Raw genomic sequence first — 23548 nt, 5'->3', positions numbered from 1 at the left:
CTCTGTTCTGTTGCCAAAGAAAGTACCTAGATGTATCCATGAAGTTTATGTATATAGGTAATACAGTGGCTGCCCAACTGTATAATACTTTGGTGGCTTATAGGATCAGAAAAGTAAACAATTGAACAATAAAAGCACAGATCATGTGTGTCTGGGGGAAAAAAAACCCTTAATCAAATAGAATTCTGCAGAGTTTTGGTACGCATCCTAACCCCAGACCTGAGGTTTTCAAGGAGTCCTTGAACAACTTCAGGGTGGGAGCCATATGAATCTCTGAGGGGATGCTGTTCCGGAAAACAAGCACTGTGATGGAGAAGGCATGCTTCCTAGGTACCAATAGGTTGCATTGTTTAATCAAAGGGACCTGGAGCACACCCACTCTGCCTGATCATATAGGACAGGCAGAAACAGGCAGATAGATGGTTCCTCAAGTAACCAGGCCTTGAAGGGCTTTATAGTTGACCACCAGTGCCCTGAATTGCACCCAGAAGCCAACACTGGCCCTGAAGAGAATCTCATGTTTGGTCCCTCCTCAGCAAGGACTAAATCATCCTAAACAGGAGTTCAGCTCAACTCAAGGGTTTTTAGCCAGTGAAACTATTGTAACAAGTAACAGTTTTTGTCAGGGCATTCTGGACCAGCAGAAGTTCGAATCACTGTACAAAGACTGACTCACATCCAGTGCATTTGAGTAGCCTAACAGGATAAAACTTAAGCCTGTGAGACAATAGCCAGACCTGACATCTCCAAAATTGATGTTTTGGCACACTAGCCTTAGCTATGCAAATACATTCTCAGCTACTGTCCAAACTTAGGCATCCGAATACAGGACTGAATGTTACAAGTATGCAGAAATTGAGAACGTGAACATTCAAGAGGAGTATAATCCCAACCAATCCTGGTTGAATTCCTGGTCCCTAATTTCCTTTATGACTGATAAAGATTTTAGACATTATACTCTTTCCTACCATACCTCATCCATTTTCAAAAAGATGGGCAAGCTAAGAGTTTGTAGAATACATTTTCGATTATTTAGCTAGTAGGTTCTAATACTGAAATGATAATGCCAAAGTAAAGATAATTAAGAAGTACAGCAAATAAATGTTTAAGTTTAGAGAAGCACCATGTGAAGATGGTGACTCATTTAGATTTGTTTATAAAATGGCATGAAAGAAATACAAGAAACACAACTCTAAGGTTGTGCATGCTTTAAGTATGATTGGAAAGATGTGCTTTGGACATCACACAAAGTCTCATTTATTGAAGTTGCAATAAGGAGTACCTGACTCCTTATAATAGCCACTACATCTTTTCTCAGGCTGACATGGAAGAAAGAGGGGCTGCTTTAATGAATAGCAGAAAGGCCTTTTTATTTCCCAAGGTCCAAAGTATTTCTTCCTAATGGGCACTGCCTTGGCATCTACTACCATTCACATATTAGTCTCTTCAGCACTTAAGTATTTTGCTATTAACACATTCTGGACAATGATGCAGCTATATAAGTTTAGGTTTAGGACATAATCGTTTTGAGAGAATATAAGTTAAAGCAAGCTACATGTATACCCAATTATCTTCTCCTCTGCTCATCATGCCATTCCATGCTTCCACTTCTGAGTATGTTGTGAACAAAAGAAAAAAAAAACCCTGTTTGTTAAGCCTGATTAGATATTAAAATGACCATTTGCAGGGATGTTTTTTTTTCTTCATTTAAATCACAATACAGAAATAAATAACAAAAAATGACCTTTGTTTTTGCTGCCCTGATGCTAAGCAAACTTCCTTGAGAATGAACTCTCTTTTACCATATAGAAGAATTTTTAAAAAGCACAAAATCATTAAAATAGACTGTGACTGTGAAGCATATGTGGCAGGCCTTCTCTTGACAAAACATGGGGGAGGGAGAGAGGGGTAGTCAGTCCAAAGGTATTCCAAGATGCCCAGATGTTGATATTGACCTGCTTGCTGCTATCCTACCTCCTAATGCTTTCTGGATGGTTTGGCCTCTTCCAGTCTTTGGAGCCCTGGACTTTGGCCCAAAGATTTATTCCTAGCACCACTACTGATTCTGAAAAATAAACTTAAAATCAAATTGTGTTATGGTAACAAACATAACCAAGGACTGTACCTTGCAGATTGTAAGAGATTTGTTTTCCATCTACCATCTGTAAAATTAATTGGGCATATCAGCTTTCATAAATAAAATAAATATTGTCCACAGCAATAGTAGTTTAAATATAGTACATTTGAATATAGTAAATATATTCTATACTTTCTATATTCAAATTACTATATACAAATACTAACAAGATCTTACCTGTACCTGCTGTACAACCTCTGCATATTCTGTCTCTGTTGCTTCAGCAGCAGCTTCAGGTTCTGGGTTGGGAAGTAAAATTCAAAGTTATTTTTATTGTTCCAAATAGCAGACTATCTTGAAATGCTCATAGCTCCTAGATACACATATCAAATATTGGAGCCACATAGTTTAAGGTACATTATTTTCTTTCCATTTTTGAGCTGAATCATACAGTGACTTAGCATGATGCTTATTTAAATTATCTACAGAGGAGCTCTATTTTTATGGATTTATGATTATCTTTTCCAGGTCATCTGATGAATCAAGCATGACTATACCACCCTGCTGTACTGGCTAGGTTTCAGGCTGCGATAAAAAAAACAAGAACTGGAGATGACTTTCATTCCACAGGGTTGGAGGTAAGACATAGTTGGAGAAAGGGACTATTCAGGGACTATATTGCCTTAGTATGATCGTTTCTGTTGCTGCTCCTGTTATAATAAAGGACCTCAAGTACATAGCATGCTAAGACTACGATCTGTTATTCTGGAGAATTGCTGCCCTCCTTGTGAAAAATTACTCTTCAGTTGCTTTAAATCACAATATTTTCTATTAAGACAATTATTTAAATTGGGATATGACATTTTCTAACTCATTAACTCATACAATACTCATACATATTCATTCACATTCAATTTAACTAATCCCTGATGTTGACCATTTTCTGTTTGCATGAATTAAAATAAATGAAGAAAAAGAAAGATGGTCACAAAGTCATTTTTCCAATAAGCAAATTTCAGTGCTTGATTCACTTTGAATAATCAAAGTCAATACTGCATAGTTAAATGTACTTTTAAAAGGGCACGCTCATCAATAGTTCAAAGACTGAAACATTTATCTGACCTGCAACAGATTGACTGAAGAAAACAGAAGATGTAAGCACAAAACTGTATGATTTATAACTAAATTTTATACTGCTGACTATCAGAATCTGATGGCATTATTCCATAAAACAAAAAAATCAGAATAAAACATACTGAAATATCAATTAAAAGTTAAATTAAAACTGTCAACAATAAAAACCTGGTCAGAAAAATATACCGTATTTTTCCGACTATAAGACGATACTTTTTTCTAAAATCCTTACCCTAAAAACTGAAGGGCGTCTTATTCAAGGAAGTCAGCCGAGAATTGCGCAGTTGCAAAACTGCCCATACTTTGTTTCTGCAGAGAGGCTTCCTCCTATTGCTAGCCTCCAATCACGAGTGAAATAGCTCGTCTCCCAAACAGACTTCCTCCAATCACGAGCCTGATGTAACTGACGTCAGCTGATGCTGAACAAACCAATTAGAGGAAGACTGTTTGCAGAGACAAGCTATCTGCAGTTTCACTCGTGCTTGAATGTAATCAGTTATGCAAAAGAGCCTGGAAATACAGCTGCAAAGAGACGGTTTGGACCTCCTCCCACCGAGTGTATCAGGTAAATGTTAACTAATTAATAAATAAAAATGTGTTCTGCACTATCTTTAAAATATTGATTTTTTAATTTTGGGTTGGAAAAGTGGGGGTCGTCTTGTACATGGGGGCGTCTTATTGTTGGAAAAATATGGTATCTTTAAATACTTTTGAAAATGTTAGCAATGTCAGTTCTCTAATTTCATTAGGAACTGCATTCCAAAAACCAGCAGTGCAACAGAGATGGTACTGACCGGAAAGAATTTTGGGTTTGTGTGTAGATAAATGTATAATCCCATACAGTGCTCTTTGTTGAGTGAATTTCTAGTAAAAGTAAAATTATTTTATCAATTACAATCACTTTCCAGTACTGGAAAAAAACCCTCTTTTTTCCAATTTTGGGGAGAAATCCAACTTTTCTGCACATGATAACGTATTTATAAAATGTAGTTTGACCACTGGGGGCAGGATTGTCTTCATCTGAAATTCTTGCCTTTTCATGTATATGTCATGACAACTTTGCTGAATATACAGTCTAGGGCTCCATACTGACAGAAGTGGAGTGCCAAGGAAACAAGGTAGGAATTTCAGAAATAATCATTCAAATCAATCAGGGACTGGGTCTCATCTATACCATTAACCCCCAGGGCAAGAGAAGTCAGTTCTACCTATTTGGGGCAAGAACACATAGCAAGGACTGAGGGCAGAAGTGAATGATTCAACTATTTTAGGAAGAAAAGATTGTAGAATCTCTCTTGGCTGGGACTGTAAGGGAGAAACAACAGTGGAACAATCATTCCAGTTTTTGGAATTCAAGGGTACATTTCTTTGCCTGCAATAAAAGAATAGGTGCTTCTTTGGAAATCATTGTAATAATGAATAGAGCAGAATCAAACACTTTTATACTAAAATAATTTAAATTAATATTGAAAACCATAGACCCTAAGTTACTTCATTGTTTAAAGACCCCCACTATTCCCACAACCATTAAACCTGAAGTATTTAATGATGGAGTAAAGAGAGCTCTAGAGTAACAAACAATTTACCCACTGCAGTTAGCTGGCTGAAGATTTAAGCTATACTCAGTCCATATACTGTATGTGATCTTCCCAGAATGTGTTCCTAGCAGTAAGGAGCTCTTTTATCTTTCTATGCAGAAAAATATACCCAGCAGCCAGTCTTAAAATGGCAATGGCCAGGGAGCGTAGTATATTCAAGATAATAAGATAAATCAATACGTTGATCTTTTCAACAATCCAGTTTGTATTACCAAGCTAAAAGTTTTCCCTTGGCTGTCTAAATAGTAATGGAAAAATCAGAAACAAAATTGAAAGGAGGACCTGTCAACAACACTGGTAACAACATAGGCCATGGCTATCAAACATCAAAAACATCTGCCAGGCTATCTCATCTCCTTTACATGGACAATCTGAAGCGGTATGGAAAAACATAATCTGAAATGGAATCACTGCTCAACATTGTTCGAATATACAGCCAAGATACTGCAAAAAGGTTTGGACTGGACAAATGTGCCACCCTTACCATCAACAAGGGAAAAATAGTGAAAACTAAAGGAATCAAGATGCCCTATGGAAACAGTATCAAGAGTCTGGATGAAAAAGGTCACTATAGATACCTGAGCATCCTTCAGGCTGACAACATCAAGCACACCGAAGTCAAGAAGAAGGTTAGGAGTGAATACATCATGGGAGTGAAGAAGATCTTAAAGTCCAAATTCAGTGGCAGAAATACCATCAAGGCAATTAACACCTGGGCAATTCCAGTCATTAGACATACAGCTGGAATAGTGGACTAGACTCAAGTTGAACTAGAAGTCCTGAATAAGACCACCAGAAAAATAATGACAATGAATTATCCCCTTCATCCACATAGCAACGTTGACAGACTCTCCTTACCAAAGAAGCATAGGTGGGTATGAAATGTTGCAAGTACACCAAACAGTTGAAGAAAAGCATTGGAAAAATATCTGAAGGACAGTGAAGAAGATGCACTGAAACTAATACAGCTTGAAGGCTTACTGAATACCAAAGAAACCAAACTGGCCTACGAGAAAGACCAAATGAAGAAGAGAAAAAAGACATGGCAAGGCAAAGTATTACATTTCAGTACACAAAATAACTAGCAAGCAAAGCAGATAACAATAAGACCTGGCAATGGCTAAGAACAAGAAAGTTGAAAAAAGAAACAGAGGGGCTAATTCTGGTTGCACAAGACCAAACCTTAAGAACAATGCAAAGAAGCTGAAGAAACAGTGGACCACCTAGTTAGCAGCTGCAAGAAGATTGCACAGACTGACTACAAACAATAGCATGACAAAACAGCAACAATGGTGCATTGGAATACCTGCAAGAAATACCATTTGCCTGCAAGCAAGAACTGGTGGGACCACAAAACAGACAAAGTAATAGAAAGTGAAGAAGCTAAAGTGCTCTGGGACTTTAGAATTCAAACAGACAAGTACCTGCCACACAACACCCCAGACATAACAATTGTTGATAAGAAAAACAAAAAAGTCTGGACAGTGGACATTGCAATACCTGGAGACAGCAGAATAGAAGAGGAAGAACTGGAGAAAATCACAAAAGACAGAGACCTACAAATACAAATAGAATGACTGTGGCAAAAGAAAGCAAAGATAGTACCAATAGCAATAGGCACCTTGGGTGCAATCCCAAAACATCTGGAGTACCACTTGAACACCATCAGTACTGACAAAATCACCATCAGTCAATCACAAAAGGCAGCTTTACTTGGAACAGTTTACATCCTGCGACAATACCTTTAACACCATCAAAAAACAACAGTTGCCTATCCCTGGTCTTTGGGAAGGACTCAAAATACCAAATCCAGTCTAAACATCTGGCTGATTGTGTGACAGGAGGAGGAGGAGGAGGAGGACATATGCCCAGGGTCTAAAAAAAAAAAGCATTCAATTTTCAGTCAATGAAGACCAAAACAAACCAATTCAGCAATGTGTGTTACTAATCAACTGAATTTTTCTCCTATTACTTTAATGCCTCAGCTTTACTACTGATGGTTTTGAAAAAATGGATGTGATCAGTTATGGGAAGCTATCTGGGAAGTTTAGCTCAGCAAAGATGGGGAGCGTTTCCACACTAGTGATTTGTAGCTTCAGCCAGCTGTAAGGTGGACCAATATACAGTAACCTGACTGCATTGGTTGATTTACCACCACGGCAACAGCTTGGTGACACTATAAATTGCTACAGGAAGGGCCGTAATCAGAGATGGTTAACCTTTTGGAGCCTTTGAGTTCAAGTGTTCTAAGTGCCATTAAATATGGGATGTCCAGTCACAAAATACCACTTGATTGAAGGGTGAAATGAAAAGTCAAATACTTTTCTTCAAAAAATCACAAAAAGGCAAACTAGGCCTGACGCACAAAATCACTCCTTTGAATCCTGCTGTTTACTGCTCTTCACAGCAGTCATTTCACAGAAATCGATCCAGTGAACCATCAAATACATTTCTCTAAAATGCATTTATTCCTTCAAATGGAAGCAGAAAGAATGCTAAAATCACTTCCCCCAAAATTTGTTACTTCCCTCATGTTGTTACTTCTCGGTAGGTTGTAAATATAATGATGATAAATATAGCATTATATTGGTTTTTGTTGTTTTAATGTTTTTTTTGTAAGTTATCTTGGGAAGTATTTTAAACTTTAAAAAAAGTAATGAAAATTGCTAATTGCTAATTAAGATTCAGTCTTCTTCCTAAAATGAACATTTTGGCTGAAGCTTCAAAATTAACAGTGCTTATCCACTGGAAAATAATAATGATGTGAAATTGGAAACTAACGAATCACAGTGTCATGCAAAATATATTGTACAATCTGGAGTGTGTGAATGCAAAACTTATTTTCCACCTTTTCTTTCTTTATCTGATTTATGTCCTGCCTTTCATTCAGAAGCTCAAAGCAGCATACATGGCATTCCCTCCTCATATTGTTCTTCACAAGAACAACTTCTGAGGTAGCACAAGCTTTTTTCTGGCCTCCAATTAATTCAGAAATGTTGGCTTTAAATACAGGCTCAAAGTTTTGGTTGTTATTGCCATCATTTCCATATATTAGTATCCCCTTACCTTTCTTTATATGGTTCACTTTCTGTTCTTCATCTGGAGGCTTTGGTGCTGGCCACACTGATGGACTTCTCCTTGGAAATCTTCCTTCATTGTAATCTGAAGAATGAGTGGGTTGATTGACTGCAGCCCAAGTATAAAGCTGGTCTTGCTGTAGTTATTTACAAGACAAAAATAAAATACAAACATTACATATTTTCCAAGATATTACCTCTCATCTGCTTTTAACAACGCAGTGCTACTCCAGACTTCATTTTGATATCTTACTTCACGAAACCTGAAATTGTTAGAATTTATTTTAAAAAAACTCCTGGCATGTCTTGGTTCTGTATTTGCCAAGTTAGATATAAAGATGGATATTTTAATGCCTCTATTTACTAAATAACATCAGAATATCAACTTAAATATTTTAAGTCAAAGTTTCTGGAGAACTCAATTGTACAGAAAAGATTCTTGTGTCCTTCCATAAAGAAAGACTTCAGGGGAATCGCAGTTACCTATGAATAGGACAGAGGACTTATACCTTGATATTTAAAACTAAAGATACATTTTGTATAAGGGGACAGTACACAATGAACCCAGAAATAACTAAAGGAGTTCCTTGGCCTGTTTGTCAGCACAGTCAATTTAGTTCATAAACAACTGCCATTCTCATGTTGCTATGGAACAATTAGAAATACCCTGGGAATAGAAAATGTTAAGTGAACTCTTTATTGACCTTTAAGAAGTATAAATTGTGGAATAACAACTTTATCTTAGAATCTGACATACAGAAGTTTGAAAGATTATCAGACTAAGGTGTAATATTGGTCAGCTTGTTTGCTAAAATAGCTCTCATATGATTTGTTAATTTAACTTACCAAAGCTGAAAACTGTTAGGTTATTTTAAAGTATTATATAACAGTTATAAAACTGTTAGGTTATTTAAAGTATCTATAAATAAGTACTTTAAAGAGTATTGAAGAGTATTGAAATAAGTACTTTAAAGAGTATTATTTCTGTAACAGTTCCTGAAAATGTGTCAGTTGTGTCCAAAGTGCCTTGTGTTATTTTTTGTCACTCCTGTCCCATTAATCTATCCTCCCATGCTTAGCATTGATGGCCCAATTCATATTAATGGCTCTAACAGTTCACTTCACAGGCACTAAAGTACTAAAACCCTCCATTGCTTACTTCACTTCACAGCCACTAAAGTACAGTACTAAAACCCTCCGTTGCTTAGCTAAACTTGGGTGTAATCTGATCCAAAGAACTTCCAGAGACATTCAGGAAATCCTCCATTAAAAGATATGATTGCTAGGTATTAGCATGCTATAAGACCAGCTGATAATCACAACTCTTTTTACCTTTCCATTCCTTACTATTTCTCAGTGTTCCTGACTGCCTCACCATTTCAGGCAACCAGCAGCCATCTGGACCAAAAAGGATCTGTATTTCCATTTCTATTATTATATTAATTATATATTTTAACCATAACTCTGTATTTATTTTATTTATATTTATTAACATTGTTTTATTACATTATTATATTTTATTCTTATTACTGCATTGACTGCAGCTATTGCTACTTCTTAGAATCACCTTGATTGAAGTGGCTTATAAATGAATGAATGAATAAATTGCCCACCCTTTAAATTTACTTTTTATAAAATAATAAACTTATGCTGAATTGGAATGGTATGAATTAAGCTGCCTATTAACTGGGAGAACAGAGCAGATCAGCATCTAGTGAGAATCTAGGTGAAGCCCAATTTCAGTATAAAAACATTTAAAGTTCACTGACAGTTTCTTTCATATATTTAATGAATTCTTAGCTCGTTAAGAGTCACAAAAATATTGTTTTTTGGAGAGACATAAAACTGTGGCTTCTCATTATATATTTACAACTAATGAAGAAGGGCCCAGCTAGGCAGTAGCACAAAGGAATAAGGCAACAGGAGACTATTATTGTATCTGAAGTGATCAGGATGCAGCATGATTTGAAGAAGGCTTTAGCGGTGAGAGTCAGTTCTCAGAAGGACAGAAGGCAACAGTCTGAAACAAGACTATCCTTCATAAAAATTAAGGAGAGGTGGAAACCTTCCATCCTGTGCAAAAGAGAATGAGTTCAAGCCTATTACACTTCATGGGCAGGAGAACGAGGAGCAAGAATTTGAATGTTGGTTTCAGTATAAATTGCATTTGATTCACAGCACTTACTGGAATTCTTTCATGATGCTTTTATATGATAAATCTTAACAGAGACTCTGTCATTGGAAGCCTGACTGTACCATTTTTTTGACTAGCAGTTCAAGAGAAGACTGACATTCCTGTTTAATGATGGAGAAGAGGGGCAACTAAAGTAATAAAGGACACAATCCAATGGAAAATTTCTATAAACATAATTGAATGGGCATTTCCTCCTCCTCCCTTCTTAAAGAATATTGTGTCCCCAATATCCAGTTCAGAGGGCCTGCCTACTTTTGATACTTTTGATCTAGGGAGAGATTAACAAAAACTGCCTTGGGTGAACAAAATTCTACCCACATTATTTAAAGGTTGGGTTTTTTGTTTTTTTTTACACTACTAATTCAGCCTTGAGTTTTCAAGACTATCACCATAGCACAGTATTACTTTGAACTATCTGGAAAGAAATCATGTTATTTATACATTGGTATTGCTCAGGACAAATTTATACTTTTATTCATTTGGGACTGATAATTAATATATATTCAAAAAAAGAGGAACCAGGAGCAAGGGGAACACAAAATGCATTTAATATTTCATATCAAGCTACTGAAGATAATCGGACTAATCACTATTGCCATTCATTTTTATTGGTAGTCTGAAAAAGTATCAAATTGAAAGAAAAAAGTTATCACTGAAAATGATAGGCTAGGAAAGGGAAAAAAAATCTGCAAAGAGCACAGAAGATAGTAACCATCTTAAAATTAGAAACATTTAAAGCCCATGCTAGGGAGTAAAAACCTGGGTTAAATGCCAAGTTAGTCATGCAATATGTAAGATAAATGCCCTGGGTCAGTCACGGCCTTTGCTTAGCTTACTAGATACAAAATGAGAAAAAAGATAACATGACTGAAAGCACAGATGTGAAGAAATCATAAGACATGAATTAGACATTTAACTGTGTGTGTATGTGTATTCTCTCTCTTTCTCTCTCTAGATAGATATAGATATAGATATATTAGAAAAAAGTTGTGGACGTTTTGTCCCAATATTTAATGAAAATTAATAAAGTTAATGCATTAAAACAAATATGATTCATACAAGGAGCATGTTAATAGCATGTGTGCACAAATTAGTCATCTGCACTGAAAATTCTAAACTAATATCGTCTCAAACTGGAAATAAATACTTGGTGCTCAAAGAGAATTCAAATCTCAGTAAGATGCAATGGTTATATTTAGATTGCTGCAAAGGAAAGATCAATAAAAATTCTATATACGTTTATCTTCAAGGATTATATAAATTAATCTGGGGTTTGGGGATACATTATGAAGTCCTCTTTGAAATTCAGTAAATGATACCCCATCTCTATTTTCCTTGGACAGCAGCATCAGCATCTATTGGGAAGTGATAGCTTCTATACTTCAGAAAACCTCTTTCATGCTCATACATGCAAATAACTTTTTAAAGCAAAACCCAACATAGCTGCTGAAGACTAAGAAAGAAAAGTATCAGTTCTTAATATAGCAATGTTATACTTTTACGATATTAGAGCATACGGCCTTTCATGACAAAAGAGATTGAAGATTTAACTATGAAACTTATATATTTTGTCTCCCTCTCTGTTCCTTATTTTGATAAATCAAATCCAGATTTACCTTTGATACCTCTGCAGAAGTCATTTTGCTTTACAAGGAAGAAAAGTTCTTTATTGCCACTGTCAAGTTGCTGAATATATATGTGGCATTCAATTTTCATTTAAAACTTTCAATAACAACAACAACAACAACAGTAGTAATAATACAGATTTCTGATCTGTCATTAAACAGAGTAGCCTCACAAGCTACAGTATGCAGTTACTGACCAACTGCATGCAACATATCCTCTTTCACAGCGATGTGGGCTTCTTGTTTAAAACTGCGGAGCTCTCTTACAAGGGCGAGGCACACTATTTGCCTGCAGAATCTGGAGAGAGCTTCCCGTTTCTAATCAATACAGCTACTGCCTCCTCTCATTACATTTACCCAAACGGTTCTACTTTTCTGACAGATCTACCTCTATTCTAGCTTGCAAAACAGTTACTTCCTACTGAGAGGAAACTGCATTGTTAACTGCAATGTTATCAGTTAAAACCATATAGTACTTACTGTTAGGAGCAAACCAGTTCAGATCTCCAAGCTGAATGACAGAAATGCTATTATCTTGTTTGTTTCTATACTGACGTAGGCAGACTCATCTTATGAATAAATAAGTAGCAACTAAAATCTTACAGCACAGTTAGCAGCAACACAGATACTTCAACTCAAAGCAGCTTAAGTCCCTGCTCACAACAGCTCTCAGCAAATCCCCAAGTGAGGAAAACTTCCCAGAAATGGTTAAGAGCCACATGTGACAGAAATTGAATTAAATCAATTCATACTGAACAGCCTGAAATGGTTGCAAGGAACCTACAGTGACTCTTAGTCAGCAATATGTGATTAACTAGGAAGGAAGGAAGGAAGGAGGCAGGTAGATAGCATTGTGGGAAATTAAAGGATGCATATTACCAGAAATTCTATTTTCCCTTCTTTTTCTTTGGAGTTTTTCTGGTTTTTTTTTTTTTTTTCCAATTCTCTCTTTAATGCTAAAAGGTGCCAGGAACAACAGTAGTACAGTGTCATTTCCAAAACAGCTTCCTTGGCTTTTTAAACATTTATTTTTGATCAACCAATAACTGGCTTTGTTTCATAAAAGTTTAGTGGTACATCCTACCAGAATGTTTGTTTACTTCACAAAGCCTCCTAAGAATAGTGTAAAGAATGCAAACTTTGAGAGAAGAATGGAACTTTTACAAAATCAACTAACTCCGGGTATCCCTGCTTGTCTCCAGAGTAAGAAAACATTTCAAAACAAGGTTGGAGCAGAATCCCTAAACAGACGTGGGTCAGCAAGGGGGAGCATGCCAAGGATGGTTAAGCACCTGCCTAGGTATCATCAAAGTGCCATTCCTATCTCTGGGTAACTGTAGGCAATTTGTTCCATAGCAGAACCTGTGCAGGGGTAGAAGCAGTCACCAGGGGCAAACGGGGAGGTGGCAGCTTTGAATGGTCATCTCACCAGGTATTGATTTCAAGTGCTTCCCCAATCTGGTTGACTCGGATTACTAAAACCCTTCAGTATCACCCCCAGCTAGCAGTTGGCATCCATGGATTGCCAGTGCATGGAAGAAGTTTAGGGCAGATCCCAACAGGGACATTGGCTTCACGTCAGGTATCTGATCCCGCTGAGGTGGTGTGGGTCTATTTCACCTCTCTCCCCTTTTGCAGTGGGGGGTGTGGCAAGGAGGCACTTGCCATTGTAACCAACAGCACCTCCTGAGCTATAGGACCCAAGCAGAGGTAGGTGCTGCTTTTCACTGAAGTGCTGGATGTGGCTTACATGGCAGAAGAGGTGAGAGTGGTCACGAAGGTAACAATGAAGAGCTGACTGTCATGGCAGGCGAACTGAAAATTCATGTCATGGACTTTGGGACCAACATGTGAAATCAGATTCTTCTTGGCAGAGCAAAGCATGTTAACCTTTGATGTCTGGGTTCTTCATGCAATGCCTTGGAGAAGAGAAGCACTGTCTGGTGGTTTGGCCACTTATGCAGAATGTTCCATTCTATGCTACTTGTGAGCAAAGAAAGGCAAGATAACAGACATGCTCTTATTCCAGACATGTTCTTATTGCAGGCAGTTGGAACCAAACTTCAGTGTCCATACCACTGATGTCAATGTCCAGAGCTGTGGATGCTGTTCCTTAGACATGAACTCACCTGGGTCGTACTCATAGCTTGCCACTGACTCAGCTGACAGGAAAACTGGGATGAGTCACTAGTTCCAGTCACTTGAAAATCACATATTAGATGGAGACTGACATGGCTCACATACGTGTCTCTCTAGATATGTACAGACTGCACACAAACACCTGCTGTCAAAATGTAAATTTTGAGCTTGAACTCACGTGCCTGTTGATGTGGAACTTTCAAAATGCAAAGTCTCTACATAAGATTGATTGCTATACTGAGGTTTTGGGGTGTGCGTGCAAACTCTTGTTGCATTTCATAGGGCATTTTCTACAAAGATGTCTTGATTTGGGTTGCCAGGTTTTTCCTGTCTTGTGAAAGCTTCAGTACATCTTTTGCTTTCCTACTGAGCTAAGGGTGTGTGAATAAACTATTTCATTTATTTGGGGTTTGCCCTGTTAAGGCATTTCTTTCTTTTTTTGCTTGCTAGTTTTCTATCTATCTTTCATTCAGGATCTTAAGGTGGCATATTAAAATGGTATTAAAAATAAATGAAGACAGAGTTTAAGCTGTTGCTTGAACTATTGTCTGTTTTTTCCTGCAAATTCTTGTTGTTGTTGTTGTTGTTGCTGAAGTGTGTATTTTGAGTGAAACTCATCCACCTGCCTGTTGACCTTTAGGCCTAGGATGGGAAAGTACTAACTGAAAGGACTTTAAATGGGTCACTGTAATTCCATTGTTTCCTGTGGGCACTTTTGTTTTTTTTTTTAAAATACTCCCTTTCGCCAGTGTTTCTGCAAGTCACAATGGACTGCCATCACACCTATTCTTGTGGCCTGTCTCCAGACTAATGATTTGCTATTGTTTCCTATGGTCAAAAAACACAGAATACCTGGAACATGAGTTCCTCTGAGTTTGTCCCATTCAAACTTAGCCAACACAGTCCTGAAAAAAAGATGGTGTTGCTTTGAAGAGGCACATTAAAAAGGCAGTGCTTTAATTATTTCATTCACTGAAGCATTGATATCATCCTCAGGCTCACCACGAGAGCCAAAGCCCTTTTTCCAAATCACTTTGGTGCCCTGCCCTACTGCAGAACATATACCATAATCACCTGTTCCAGTTCAGGTGGATCCATTCCCTAACCCAGGTCAAGATTTCATAATGGCCTAGGGCTAAAGACAAATATTCACTCCAGGTCTTAGACTAGTCTGCCTGTGGCTAAATGCAAAAAATAAAACATTTTGTATTTTACTTTAAAAAACATGATATCTTTTCTAAGTTTATCCTGAATTCAGATTCTGCATAATGTTTCTAAGCATATACATTTCCTGTAGGCAACCAGCATAGTAAATAACTTTGACATTTTCTTCCTACAAATTAATGAATATGTTTTGTTAACCATTTAAAATAAAGACTAGAAATTATATCTGTCATTAAAAAGCAATACTTTAACTTCTAATCAAAGGAAATTCAACTCTTTCATATTAGGATGATCATGTGTTAATCATTTTCAAGAGGTCTTGCAAATACCTTGAGGATTCTACTTATATCCTTGCTATGTTTTTTTTTAAAGTGTGTGCATAGGTCCAACTTTGGGGAAATAATTCATTTTACTTTTTTTTTTAAAGTGGAATAGAGGTCTACCATGAAGAGAAAGAGGAACAAAATATCCACATTCCTGACCTGTGGATGGCTTGTTTTTAAATGACTCCAGGATAGCTAATATGTTATAATAAATTTCAGTTGATGGATGTGCAGTGTACAAAGTATTGCTGAAAAAGATACAGCAAGATACGATAGGGCTATTTTAAGGAACAGTGATAATGAGTGAAGTTTGCACATAAGAAGAAAAATTCAGCAACCCAGAACAGCAGAAAAAGGAAAAAGACCACCTATACAACATCTTCCAATGAAATGGATATCTACGCAACTTTATCAAAAAGTGCCTGACCACTCAACCTACTACAGCACAACCTACACAAGCTATATCTTAAATATCTTAAGTAAACCAAAAGACCCAGTAGCCCAAGAAGAAAAAACAGGAGTCATCTACAACATACAGTGTAAGGACTGTAACAAACACTACGTAGGACAGACAGGCAGAAGACTAGCAGAGCACCAACTAGCAGTCAGAAGACATGATGAAAACTCCTTAATCTCACAACACATGGACAGACTGAACCATAGTTTTAACTGGGAAACTGTCAGCATTTTAGACCAAGCTAAATCCAAAAATGCAAGAAAATTCTTGGAAGCTTGGTATTCAGACAAGGCAGCAACTTACAGACACATAGAGATAAACAGCATCTACATACTATTCAAAAGAGACAAAGACCAGAAGATCGCCTCACCAGCAATCATCACCCAGATAAGCAAAGGTTATCACAGGGCACACAAGCAAGCAGTAAACAATACCCTAATCAAGGAACTACCAGAGGAGCAAAACAAAACCCCCACCCTTACCAGCACTGGCAAGGCATGCCACAATATATAAACAGAGAGCAAACCCCATCCCATTTTAGCACTGAACATGTTACCTAGTCAGGTAATGAAATGTTTGCAAGAAAAGAACCAAGCTGAGAGAACCCCAAGGACTCCACAATGTTAAATCAGTGGTGATTTCAAGAGGAGGGTTCTTACCAATTCAAAAGCTGGTAAGATTTGAGGACATTGTGAGTTGACAGAGCCATTGAGGGTCAGGCAGCATGCAAGATGATGATGATGATGATTTAAGAAAGCTAAGTCAAAGCAAAAAAGGAGTTGTTGTGAGTTGGAATTACTAGATAACATTTTAGTTGTGGGTCAAGTTTGTGTGAATAAAGAAGAATGGCAGCAGCTACATGTATAGCCCAGAGAGCTACTGACTCTGACCACTGAAGTTTTTGACTACATCCTGATTTTATTTTGCATTCTAAGTTTTTTTTTTTTTTTTTTAAAAAGAAAGTTAACACTCAAGTCCCTAAATTTCCCAATTGAAGATAAGGCTGATTATCTAAACTAATTAACTTAAGGGGTTATCTTCAAGTTCCCTGCTGATCTATGCAGCACAGTTTCATATCATATGGGTATTTTATTTTAAAATCTAGCATTGAATCCTTCTTAGAATATGGTCTTGATAGTTAGCATTTTATGTCTGTCAAAGACAAGGAAACTGTATTATTCCTAAAAACAGCCTTTCCCAATATATTACTTTTACATATTCTGTATTATTACCTCCATCACCAGAAGCCATTATGGCCAAAGGACAGGGAAATTGGAAGTTGGAAGCCTGCCATAATTGTTTCCTTTTTAAAGGGTCTTGTTTGATTTCTTCTCTCAAGTATCTAAACAATGATCAAGCATGAGGCTTATTAGTACAGATGTTTTTGAATTCATTTTAAAATTGATTTCTCATAACTATACTTTAGCTTTTATTTTAATGAAGTCTAATCTTCCCATATACCAAAGTTTCATATTTAATATGGGGAGTGTAAAATGCCAGCCAGTATTATGCCTTGGTAAACATACTCAATAATTGTGAAGCATTTATATTTATTCATGGGGTCAATTAGTACAGCAAGGCACCTCTGGATCTAATAGGGATATGAAATAATCCTGATACTAACCATCTATAACCCAAATTCCAAGCAGTGATGCCCCTCCAACCGATTAAAATACATATATGTAACAATATGGATATTTACAGCCACTCTAAATAACTTGTCTCAGGGAAGAGTTTAAACTGCTGATCAAATACTATTTCAATCAAATGTTCTAATGCTGATTTCTCTGTTCAAGAAAAACACAGGCCAATTTACAACATATGTCACTGGAGTATTAAGCATATAAGCTTTCTTCAGGTATTTATTAAGGTACCATGAATAAATACAGAGAACAACTTAATTCAGGCCAGTCTTCTATCAATTTTTATTAATAGATGGCTCAGTTTTATATATCTGGTAGTCTTTATTTGTTATAATTAGAGTCTACTGCTTGATGATAGAGCCTGCTGTTGTGCTACTACTTTCCTACCACCACTACCAAGCTTCATTTTACCTGAATTAGTGTCTAAATAGGCTTCTAAAAGGACTTGTTAAGAGGTACCACTGAAAGGTAATGCAAAGAGTTGTGATATCAAAAGTTCTGTCCGTAATCTTTGCTCCATAATGATTTTTGTTGGTTTCATTTAATCATTAATATATTAAGTTATTAAATAATTTACTATGTTATTAAGTAATTATACTAAATATATTTGAGTGCATGGCCTAGGAAAATGAAATAAAGCAGGAGAACAATTTATCAATTTCTGCCAATTTTTGCTAACACAGTTTTCAAACAACCAAAACTATGCTTATATACATGGACATCACCAGATGGAGTTCACAGAAATCAGATTAACTGTATTATTGGTAGAAAGAAGTGGAAGAGCTCAATTATAACAGCAAAGACATGGCCAGGGACTGACTGTGGAACAGATCACAAATTGCTCATGTGCAAGTTCCAAGTTAAGCTAAAGCAGAAGTTTCCACAACCAGTTTCCAACCAGTTTCCAAAATTTGGTCTTGAGCATATACCAACCATTTTCAAGGAGAACATCAGGGATCACTTGAAGTCCTGTACTTCACTGATGGGGAACCCGAGGAACTGTGGAATGAACTTAAAGAAGCTTTTAAGGATGAATATGAAAAGAGACTGCCGAAAGAGGATGTTAGATGCAAATTGGATGTTAGAACAAACTGTGGAAATTGCCAAGAAGGGAAGCCCAAGCCAAGAAAGATCAGGAAAGAACTTAACAAAGAATTTGAGAAACTTGTTAGAAAAGACAAGAAATAGAATTACAAAAACTTTTCTAAAGACATTGACAATGAAAACAAACATGGGAAAAATAAGGAAAGTCTTCCAGAAGATCTCTGAAGTCCAAAAGATCTCTGAACTCAGAAGAAGGTTCCAACCTCAAATTGGTATGTTAAAGGACAACAATGACAGATAGCAACTGATCCAGAGAAGATCAAAGATGGAAAGAATATACTGAAATAGTGCACAGTAGAGATGTCAATATCCAAGATACCTTAGAAGATATTGCCTACTTACAAGAACCTTTAATACTAGTAGATGAGGTTAGATCAGCGCTCCAGTCATTACCAAGGCAGAAGCTACAGGAATTGATAGAATATACACAGAATTATGGCAAGCAACAAAAGAAGGATCAGTAAGGGTTCTAACCAAGCTATGACAGCAAATGTGGAGAACACAGCAGCCAACAAATTGGAAGAGATCAATCTACATTCCAACACCAAAAAAGGAGATTTAACAGAATGTGCAAACTATCATACAATACCTTTAATTTTACATGCTAGCAAAAAAATGCTTAGGATCATCCAATGCAAATTAGAGCCTTACATGGAAAGGGAGATGCCAGATGTTCAAGCTGCATTTAGAAAAGGCTGAGGAACAAAAGACATTGCTGATGTACATTGGATAATTGTATAATAAGCCAAAGAATGCCCAAAATAAGTCAGTATGTGTTTCATTGGTTATAGAAAGGGCTTTTATTATATCCTTCATGTCAAGCTAGGGAATGTGCTTAGAAATATGGGAATCCCAAAACATGTCATTGTCCTATATAAAGGTCAGGAAGCCACAGTACAGACAGAACATGATGAAACAGACTGGCTCCAGGTTAGTAAAGGAGTGAGACAGGGTCGTATACTCCCTCCTTATTTATTCAAACTGTATGTGGAGTATATATTGAGGGAAGCTGGATTGGAAGAAGATGAGTGTGGTTTAAAACTGGAGAAAGAAACTTCAATAAGCTACACTATGTTGATGAAACTACTGTGATAGCTAAAAATGCAAATGATCTGTAAGCTCTAGTAATGAAAGTCAAGGAGTACCATGAAAATATGGGACTAAAATATAAAGAAGACCAACTTGATGACAACAGGTACAACAACCAGTCCTAGAATTGGCAATGAAGATACTGAAGTGGTGGAAGCTTCTGCCTTTTAGGATCAATTGTCAACAATACACCATAGACTTGTAGAGTAGCAATGAAATCCTGGGAAAAGATATTCAATGCTGGGATGTGTCTATCCCTATAAAGATTAGAATTATGCAGGCAATGATTTTCCTTGTGATGGTCTATAGAAATGGAAATTGGACTCTGAAGAAGCAAGATAGAAACAGCATTGAAACTTCTGAATCTTGGTATTGGAGAAAACTGCCAAGAATACCATGGATAGCCAAGAAAACAAATAAATGGATCATTGAAGGAAATGGGTAATTGTGTTCTCATTCAAGGAACATGTAACAAACTGCAGTACTCAGTTCCCAACGAAAGCAACTCCCCTTGACACCGATGCAGGTTCAAAGAAAAGTTCATTTATTGAGAAGTAGTGTAGAGCTCTAAAGCATTGCTGGAACTGAGTCCCATGCGTGCCAAAACTTGATTTTACCCCCTTCCCATTTCGCCTCCCCCCTTCTGTCTTTGAGTCTCTCTTGCGCATGTCAATGGTCCTGTCCTAGTCCTCTCCTGGTCTCACGCTGGTACGGCCTTGGGCATTTCTGAGAACCAGATAACAATCCATCTGTGCCTAACGGTCCACCTTCCACTCTCCCCCCCCTTTTTTTTACTGTAATGGCAGAAACAAAGCAAGCAAACTAGCAGGACGGTTGTTTGATTGTGAGGATTCTGACATAACACATGACCAGGCTCAAATTATCCTATTTCAGACACATTATGCAAAGACCTATCTCCCTGGAAAAGTCTAGAATGGTGGGAAAAGTGGAAGGAAAGAGAAGAAGACAACAACCAGTAGCAAGGCTGACAGACTCAATTACAGTGGCGATGGGTGCGCTATATTGGAAGACCTGAAAGACCAGGTTGGGGACAGATCCTCCTGGAGAAAATCTATCTTTCTGGTTGCTAAGAATTGACACCAGCTTGATGGCACATATTCAATCAATCGATAAGTAATATACTATATATTAATATTCTGAAAAAGCCTACATGGGTTACAAAGTGGGGTGGATGGTACAAGATAAAATTTTAAAGGACAGAGTATTTATAGACACTTAAATGACAACAGAATAAGTATCTTTCAAGATACTTAAGGGAACATGAAAGAGCAAATTATCACACAAATCTCTGATAAATACCAACAACAGTTTAAGCTACGGCTTACATCAAATGCTGGTGCACTTTGCTGTGCACTCTGACTACTTGGCTCTCTGAAGCAGTCACTGAAGGGGAGCAAAAGACCCATTGCAATGATCCAAGAACAAAGCTTCTCTGCTTCTTCTTGGGGTGCATTCTCCTGCTGGCTGGAGAGCTTTTCTAGCAGAGTTCGACCTGGAAGGGAAAAAAACAACAGGTTAATGAGTTAAGGTTAGAGCTACCACCATCTGTGAGGCACACAAGCTGACAGGTAGAAAATAGTATCCAACTCTTCAGATACATTTGAACAGAGCATCACTTCAAATGCCTTATTATTGCTTTTATTTGATAAGCATCAACATCACCACCATCACCTCAATGTGATTTAACTAACATAGTCTTGGACTTGGATAGGCCATGTTGGTAAAATATGTGCTACTATAAGAGCAGCAATTTCAGAGAGTTAAGTACTAAATTTGGTGTAGGTGGTCCTTTGCTTCAGCTACATTTCTTGCATGGATCATGGGCACATGGAAGTAGATGGGAAGGATGTATTAGCTACTTGGACCAGCTTTTCCACAACTTGCTCTGCTGTAGTGTGAGTGCTCAGCAAACAGCACTGCCATTTCATAAGTTAATTAAATTGCTGTCAGGTACTAAAACTTAATTTTTCATTATAAAGCTAAGTTCTCAACTATAAAATAGCACGTTAACCTATAACCTACCACTTATCTGGTAAGGTTGATTGGATGGAGCATCAAGCTTATTTATAGGCAAACATTCCAAAAAGTTCTGTCTGACAGTGAAATGTGGGGGAGGAAGAGAAAGAGGTTGAGAGTTCAATTATCAGAAAATAGTGCTGCACTATAGGGGTCAACTTTCTTCTACTGGCCACCCCTATTCTGCGCTTACCAAGCTCTTAACAGAATGATTAGAATGTGAGGTTGTGTGGTAACAATAACCTACAAGAGGATGCTTTCTACATTGAAAACTTTCCCAGAAGCAGGAATAGAATTCTGCCAGGATTTTAGCTCTCAATGAACTGGCACTGCTTAAACTGAGACATAATGATATCTCTAACTTCATTGCCCTTGATCATCTTGAAGTGATTAACAAAATAATTTAAAAATATGTTTAAATAAATAAAGAGGAGATATTTAACACAAAAACTCATAAACTTTTGCTGAACTACATATATAAGAAATCAGCATGGTGTAGTGGTTTAGACCTTGGGCCAGGAGCAGGCATACCCAGGTTCTAATCCAGCCTCAGGCAAGAAGCTCAAACAAGTCAAGGTGGTGACTGCAATAATGCAATCAAAGCTCACTACCCCATTTTTTTTTTTAATGTGCAGACACCCCTATGTTTAATGTGTGATTTTGGGCCAGTTGGTCTCTCAGCACAACCTCCCTCATAAGGCTCTTGGGAAAAAATAGAAGACCCTGCTATGCACATGTCCTTGAGCATCTTGTATAAAAGATAAGAGATAGATCCAAGAAATAAAAGTAAATGTAGGCTTTTATTTATTGGATAATAAATCAATATTGATGTCAATTATAGTGAGACATCAGTATTAACTTATGTGAACATTTTCAGTTGTAGAGAGGAACATGCGCATGAAAGTAGAAACATAGGTTGTCCTAATTTTACTCTGTGTAAATTCTACACATACTTATTGATAAATCTCTTTTATTCCATATTTTAATTTAAAATATGTTCAAATGTATATATACTTAAATACACATCTTATCCTTCAAGCCTACCCCGCAAAATATAGCCAACCCCAATTCTATTGGCTTTTGCAAGGCCATGAAGACCTGGCTCATTCAATGTTAGTTATGTGGGCTCTGGTATGGGTATATGTGATTAGTGGTTTTGTGATTTCACTCTCAGCATGGTTTTATTTGGTCTTTCTTGGTTTAGTGGAATGCCTTGGTTTTACTTTGTTCACCATCCAGAGTTTCTTGGATTGTACAGCTGGGTGGCCATATAAATTGAATTAATAAATAATAAAATAAACATTTTTTAAAACAAATATGCATTTTTGTACAAATGTTGGAGGATTTTGAGTTCCAAACTACATACTAATCTAGGAAAGATGAATCAGGCTAGTTGGCCTAAAAATGTAGAATGAACAAATGGCATTCTTGAGCCTCCCCTCAAAAAACATGATGTGGTTCCTGCTAACTGCATTTTAGAATTTGCCAAGCTGCCAATTTTTTTTTATAAACAATCCTCAATCCACTCAAATTCATCAGGTGGATTAGTCTGCTGTTGATGGAAAAACAGCAGAAAGCTCAGTTTATCCTTACATGTACACATAAACATGGTATGCCAATACACAGGGGGTCTTTGAAATACAAACATCATTAAAAGGAGCTTGGTTTCACAGCAGTAAAAAATGATATACAAAGAGAGAAATCAGTGGATTTGAAAAAATGGGAAGTTTTCACTTGCTAATTTATTTGAATTTGAATGACAATAAACAATAGATATCATCAGCTAAATATGCTTTCATTGTCACTTCAACAAACCTGCATCCACGTTTTCAACAATTAAACCATTGTCATAACAATAAAGTACATAAAGTACAGGATACAGTTACT

The 23548-nt window shown here is 37.0% G+C and overlaps 1 protein-coding gene across 1 annotated transcript in view; it reads right to left on the bottom strand.

The window, feature by feature from the left end:
• FMN2 (formin 2) overlaps positions 1–23548 on the bottom strand; it is a 175343-nt gene that overhangs the window by 130525 nt on the left and 21270 nt on the right. Inside the window, exons 2-4 of the mRNA XM_088143933.1 lie at positions 20971–21137; positions 7876–8023; positions 2315–2376 (exon numbers count right to left, since the gene is read on the bottom strand). Of these exons, the coding sequence (XP_088000059.1) occupies positions 2315–2376; positions 7876–8023; positions 20971–21137 (377 nt within the window). The remainder of the gene's footprint in view (positions 1–2314; positions 2377–7875; positions 8024–20970; positions 21138–23548) is intronic.

Source organism: Python bivittatus, unplaced genomic scaffold, assembly GCF_059951505.1.
Source record: "Python bivittatus isolate LINGU-HERP-01145 unplaced genomic scaffold, Pbiv_v1 ctg000020_np1212, whole genome shotgun sequence".
Classification (NCBI taxonomy): Eukaryota; Metazoa; Chordata; class Lepidosauria; order Squamata; family Pythonidae; genus Python; species Python bivittatus.
Note: the sequence above shows the minus strand (reverse complement) of the source record. Positions and strands in the feature narration are given on the sequence as shown.